The sequence below is a fragment of the Haemaphysalis longicornis genome, unplaced genomic scaffold, assembly GCF_048455015.1.
Source record: "Haemaphysalis longicornis isolate Haplotype H1 unplaced genomic scaffold, Haemaphysalis longicornis Haplotype H1 scaffold_7, whole genome shotgun sequence".
Taxonomy (NCBI): domain Eukaryota; kingdom Metazoa; phylum Arthropoda; class Arachnida; order Ixodida; family Ixodidae; genus Haemaphysalis; species Haemaphysalis longicornis.
The window spans coordinates 35,031,679-35,038,273 of NW_027526422.1; the positions used below are offsets into that span (position 1 = coordinate 35,031,679).

General features: G+C 45.7%; 1 protein-coding gene across 1 annotated transcript; it reads left to right on the forward strand.

Annotated features, from left to right (window-relative positions):
- Positions 1–995: 995 nt before the first annotated feature.
- Positions 996–6,581, forward strand: LOC144145182 (thioredoxin domain-containing protein 17-like). Its single transcript, XM_077676703.1, has 4 exons — positions 996–1,261; positions 1,860–1,938; positions 3,879–3,960; positions 6,450–6,581. Exons 1-4 carry the CDS (start codon positions 1,120–1,122, stop codon positions 6,516–6,518), a joined length of 372 nt encoding a protein of 123 aa, XP_077532829.1. The 5' UTR covers positions 996–1,119; the 3' UTR covers positions 6,519–6,581.
- The last annotated feature ends 14 nt before the right edge of the window (positions 6,582–6,595 follow it).

Consider the following 6,595-nt stretch of genomic DNA (forward strand, 5'->3'; position numbering starts at 1 on the left):
GCACAGTGCCCAGGAAACGAGCTCCATTACAGCCACAAAAGATGTTTTTTAACGAAAAAAAAAAGCAAGAAGTATTTAAAAACTTTCAAATTTTGCGCCACAGTGACGACACAGTGAGCAAGACTGACGTCATACGGGCCAACAATAAAACATAATTTTCAGTGCGTTAACTGCACGTTAGCATTCAAGTGATGCGGTCAAATGGAACTAGAGGCCCCATTACACACGTCCAGTCATGTGTCGTCGCGACAGGTCAGTTAGGCGGCCGCCAATCGCACAAACAAGGTTCCGTGACGTCATAGAAAAGTTGCGGGAAATTGGCTAGGGGGTCGCCACGGCTTCACACGTTTTCTTTAATATCTCCGTTATTTGTTCGAAGATTGCGATGACATTTGTATAATTTTTATCAGGACTAAGCAGTCTTTCTATTAAACCCAACTTGTATTTTGTCTTCATGTTAAGGTTTTGTGAGTAGTGTGCACTCTTTTCCGTGACACTGAAATGGCGCTCGTCGGACATAGCAATCAATTAATTGTTTATTGCCTGTCGCTTAATCGGGTTTTTTAAATCGGTGCCCAGCCCTAAAAGGCTCATGCTAGCGCCGCTTAGCCTAACCCCTAGCTTAGCCCCAGCCGGCGCATGTCGAAACTTGATACGAATCGTCAGATCAGCTGTTCGTCGCTGGTCTGAGCTAAATGCGCCGAATGCCTCGTGATTCACGTGCACATTTATTTATATGCGGCGACGATGCTTCTCGCTGCCGACGGCGCGTTTCGACGTACGGCGCGTGACAACACCGCGCCCTCCTGTTTGAATTTGGCGCCGCGGCGTCCTGGAAGCAGACGACTCCCAGCAGACGACTCCCAAAGAACTATGCGCAGAGAGCAGCGGGAGTGAGATCAAGTGCGAAAAACCGCTCCCGTTTAGTATAGTGTTCTAGAGCACTGTACTTCTAGTTCTAGCATTGGAAACGCGTTTGAAAGTCGTTTAAAAGTCATTTGTAGCCAGTCGCATCCGTATCATAGCCACATACCGGTGGGCGTTTTCTGTGGTGTGATTGCAAACAGTAGGTTATCGCCGCTATCGGTGTGCCAGCGTCTGGTGGTCCTCGTCTTAAACATGGTGAACAAAATTGTTACCAGGACCTTTGAAGAATTTCAGAACGCCGTTAAGGCGCTGAAAAGCAGCGGTTTGGTCTTATGCTTCTTCGCTGGTGCAGAAGATGCGAAAGGCAATAGCTGGTGCCCGGATTGCGTCGCAGGTAGGGACTGAAAGTGTCTGCTAAATTTGGAAGGATACTTTACAGTTTTCAACGTACACGCTTCAAATTCAATGAAGTTTTGTCACAGTAATGTGCCTGTGTGTTGGACGCCGAACGCAGGCGCACATTTCGAAAAGAGCCACAAGGCGTACAAGTTGATTCCAGAAGCTGCCTGCAGCACTGTGGAGGCTACATTGTTGTCAACTCAACAGTCCGACCACTGAGGTCGCCTAACCTGGCCTAACTCACCGTGAAGGAAAGCGACAGTAGGCGCCGGCATAGAGTTTCATACTAATATATACTATGAAACTCTATGGGCGCCTGGGCCTTGCGGCTCCACCTGCCGAGAGGGGAGAAGTGACCTTTCAAGGTCCCCTTCACGGTGAGGCGTGCCCAGTGGGCGGAGTCGGCGGAGTGTTGACAACAATGTAGCCTCTACAGTGCTGCATGCAGCGTCTGGAATGAACTATAGTTTCTGTCCGGCATATATGAATACCGATATCCATATAGAGAACAACTGTAGCTGCAAGGCTTTATTATGGGTAGGTAGTACGTTATTATTGACATGTCGTGCTTTTCTTCGGTTGCTCACTTTTAGCAAAGCCCGTGCTGGAGGATGCACTGAAGAAAGCTCCAGAGGATACAACGCTGGTGATGTGCTACATTGAACGTGCTATGTGAGTGCGACTTTACTTTGTCAAACTCCTCCCCTGGATAATTGAGTCCGCTAGCTAAAACCAAAGAAGGGCGCGAGACAACAGTTATTTATATTTTAGTAGGGTGGCCGGCCCGTGAGTTTTCACGTGTGCCGAGATTGCTGGGGTGAATAAATTCGCAACGGAGATGCTCGACTACGTTTTGAACTATATAGGTTTACTGCACAAACAAAAAGACTACAGGGCAACGCCCGACACAAGAAAAAGGAACCTTCACACTGTCATCGGCCTTGTGCGCGCAGGCACTAATCGACTGTACACTAAGCGCACGCGCTCGCTAACTAGATAGTAACACAACAAGGACAACCAAATACACAAGGTGGCCACTACGGAGGCACTCGATCCACCGTGGCCTACGCCTTAACCTTCGACCTCGAAAACATAACTCAGACAGCTGTACGCGACACGCGAAACACTCTAGAGGCAACACTTGTTACACCTCAGTAACGCAACTACAAAAAAAAATACTAACGAGTTCGCAACCCGCATAACACTCTATGGGACAAACATCGTTAACCCCCGACAACAGCACTCACTATAAGAAACATCTAACAGCTCTGCAAGCTGTACGCGACACTCAAAATGTCCTCAAAATCCTTACCCTCACCAACAACACTACTACAAACAAGACACCAAAAAAACCAACTCTCAGCTCGTTAGCTACAAGTGACGCTAGAAAAAAAACCCGGAAGGATGCAGATATCTTAATCTGAGGCAACCAACAAAATACGGCGGGAGGGGCGTTGTAAAAGAAAGTCTCTACGAGGCAAGGAGAACACGCCGGTTCACCGACGGAAAGTCACGACGAGGTGGAGCCGACCTCGCCGGGCAGCCGCTTACGTGTTTCGGGGCTCCGGGGTGCAGAAGCTGGTCGGCCATGGGACTCGCGGCGACGGGCGAACTCGAGCGCTGAGCTGAGGCGGGGACCGTTCCGTCGCGAGCCTACCGATGTACTTCTGCTAAAGCGCGTCACCCCCGGACCCTTCCCCGCGTAGCACGTTCACGAATCTCCAGCCGACTGCCCCAAGCGACCGCTTGCGTCCCCTTAAATAACCTTCGCTGGCCGTCCCGTAGACCCACTCCGAAGTCTTCCCCATTGTTCCTCTGTTCCCCCCTCTCGGGGCCCTTGGCAATTCGCCACGATCGTACGCGCGCGTCCGAGCTAGCGATCGTGACGTCACCCTCCGCACCTGCACGCTGGAATGTAGCAGCTCGCATTGTCCTCAGAGCTGGCAGGGCGGAACAAAGAATGTGAGCACAAAGCTGAAGGGGAGACAACGGATTCCTCAGCACGTCGCAAAATGGCCGACTCCGTCCGGGAGGCCGTCATGTCGGCCGCCCGAATATAAAAATGGAGGGTCTGGCCTGCAGTTTGTGACATACTTTAATCCCTGAACTGCATATTTTTTGTGTTTGACTTGGCCAGTCTTACGCTATACACTGTTGCCATTTTTTTAAATCAAAATAACCACACACTAATGCGCTCTGCTAATATTTTAAATGTAGAATTGTGCCGAAATTGTGAACGTATGTCTCGACAGTTGGTCAGTGCTTTATTAAAGAAGGGGAAAAAAAAAAACAATTCGGTCTTTGTGAACCTTCTAGTTAATAAAGTAGAATTATTCTACAACATTCCTGCGCATTCCTTTGAATTGCTGTGTTTGAACCAACTTTGGTATTGCTATAGTGAGGCGCTTGTTTTTAAATTTACGGTGTCAACAAATGGGTTGGCTACGATCCAGGTGAAGCTATTGGCATTTGCTGTCAGTCAGTCAGTCGAATGTGATTGCATGTTCAGGAGAAAGTTTGCTGTGTGTCTGGAACAGTGAAATCCTACCAGATTTTCTTGTTTTGCACAGTCATTCGTAAAGTGAATCTCTGATCTTGTATTTTTCTCACAGCTGGAAGGACATGAAGAACCCATTTAGGACGGATGAAAAATTGAAACTGACATGCGTGCCTACGCTACTTAAATGGGGCACAGTAAGTATAAAATTCGTCTGGTCGTTGCGCTGAGCATACTTTCCAAATGCTCCTTTTTAAAAGATAACCTTGCTGCCATTCACTGTTGGTACTATACAAGTCACATGTACAGCTAGCCAGAATGTAATGCGTTGAGGTTAATGGCTGTGATACTAGCCGTTCGCATTGTGGCTTGTATGGGCTGCATGGACGTTAGTAGATAAGACATCCGTATTAAAGTGGCGACTGCTGCAACACCTTCCGGGGCCGTATCAAGCATTGCAGCCTGTGTAGAACAGTGGTGCTGCTACATTTTGTGACAGTTTAAAAGCAGTGAGAGAAACTGGAATGTATCATTGCATGTCCTTGCCTTCAGCCTACTGCGTGGCAGGATTCGGTGTCAACATGTGAGCAACCTGCACACACTTAGTTTCACCGCAGGAAAGGCCCCCTTTCAATTGCGTTAGCGATTGGACGAGTGGAGTGAATTCAACGTGCCTCTAGCAAGTACTGCAGAGATTATCAGTTTTTAAATGTGGTGATGTGCGTGAAGCATACCCGGGCAGCAGCGATGCACCCTTGTATTTCCGTGCGTGCGATTTGTTTTCAGGTTTCGTGTTTTTTTTTTATTGGGGAAAAGGGGGGGGGGGGGGGGGGCGTAGAAATTGGGTGCTATTTTTCAAACAGACAATCGGGGAGAATCGGGTTTTTGGTAATAGCATTCTGAAATGCGGGTCTTTTCGGGTTAAATCTACATATGTGCTATGTAATACGCTCAGTTTATTTTATAAGACGGTGTTACGAGCTTCTGTAATGCGTTAAAATTGGTGTTAGTTTCAGGCTGGTAATTGGGGGGACATCAGGGCTTTCTAGCAAATGCTCTCCGATATTTGGCGTTCGTTTAGACATTAATGAGTAAATATGACAGTAAAGAGCACTGATAACTTCCCAGAAATTAAACATTTTATTCACAAAAAGCTGGTCATCGATTTTTTGAACATCCTTGTTTACATGCATTATCATAAGCAATCACAACATATCAGTCTTGGTTTGCCAGCCAGCATTTGCCAACCTGGAGTAGCGAGCGGTAGAGTCATGCCAATACTCAACGAGTTCGAAAGCAGTGTTTCTGGGGGTTGCTTCCGGCAAGTGCAGTTGACAACAACAGACTGTCACATCACAATTGTGCACATTGATACTTTGAAAGGGTACATTTGGGAAGAAATCGGGTTTAACCCGATTCTGCTGAAACATGTTCGGGGCGTAAAAATTGGGTAAAATCAGGTTTTACCCGAAAATGAACAACCCTAAGTATATATCAAGGCACTTTCTTCACTACAGTGTACTTTGTGTGCAGGGCACAAACCCTTGCATGTCTTCTTGAAGCACTCTTAACACCCTTTTTATTGATGCTCCTTAATTATACCGTATTGGAACCTTGCTTTGTGGGTTACTAATTGGGCCAAGTTTTATAAATTCCATTCTTTTTTGCTAGCACAGAACGTCCGTTTGTACTGCCACAACTCACACAGAATGGTAGTTCACCTCGACAAGCTGAATAACAATTACTTGATGTCTAGTGTTTTGAACACCGGTCGTAGGAATTGAAGCACTGGAGTATTTGCACGTTAGATACAGTTGAACCTCGTTGTAACGAAGTAGGATCTTGACAGCAAATTAGTTTGTTATATCTGATATTCGTTGTAACAGTAGAGGTAAAAACCGGCCCTAACAAATCGACAATCTGGCTGTCGCAAAATTTTATAATTCGTACAAAAATACATTTTTAAGGCTTCAAACCCACTATAGATAAGGTAGCCCTTACCTTTCTCCTTGCTGCATTTCAAGCTCAACGAACTGAAATACGAGTATGTGAAATTACAACAGAACAAAGTTTACTTGAAAAAACAGGCCTGCGTCTTTATTTATTTGATAAAGGATGTGATCTTCATCTCGTGGCTACTCACAGCACTGAGCAGGATGAAGTTTTCCCACAGTGTTCATGAACAAAAGGGCCTTTATACTTCGCGTTTCGGATTCCGGAGGTTTTTTACCAACTAGCTTCTCGGCCTCCTTGTCTAATATTTTTTTGTTATATCCGATGTTGCGCGCGGCTCTTGAGGTTTGCTTCGTTATAAGAGAATAGGTGGCACTGAAATAAAGCATGACCAACCAAAGTTTGTATTTTGTTCACTATAGCTGATAATTTGCTATATCAGTGTTCGTTATAGCGACGTTCAACTGTAACTGAAAAGTATGTGTAGTGAGTGGGGATGCAATGTTTTACTGGACAGCCTTATGTTATGAGTTGTATTTAGTCAGTAAGTAAAGTACAGGAAACATATTTTCCATGCACAGATTGTTATTGGCAGAATGTTACTAAACACTTAATTTTGTTTTCAAAACGCAGTCACAAGTGAATCTCACAAAATTATTTTGGGATTGAGCAACAACAATTGAAATCACTTTATTTTTTTTTTTCCCTTCTTTCCCATTGCACTTTCTTTCAGACCCAGAGGCTGGATGACGCACAGTGCCAGAAGAAGGACCTGGTCGAGATGCTGCTGGAAGACGACTGAACTGCACGGCCTTTGTTTTTTTTTTTTTTTCTAACAAGTGCCCAAATAAAGTGTTTTCAGGAAAGAAACTGTCTGTA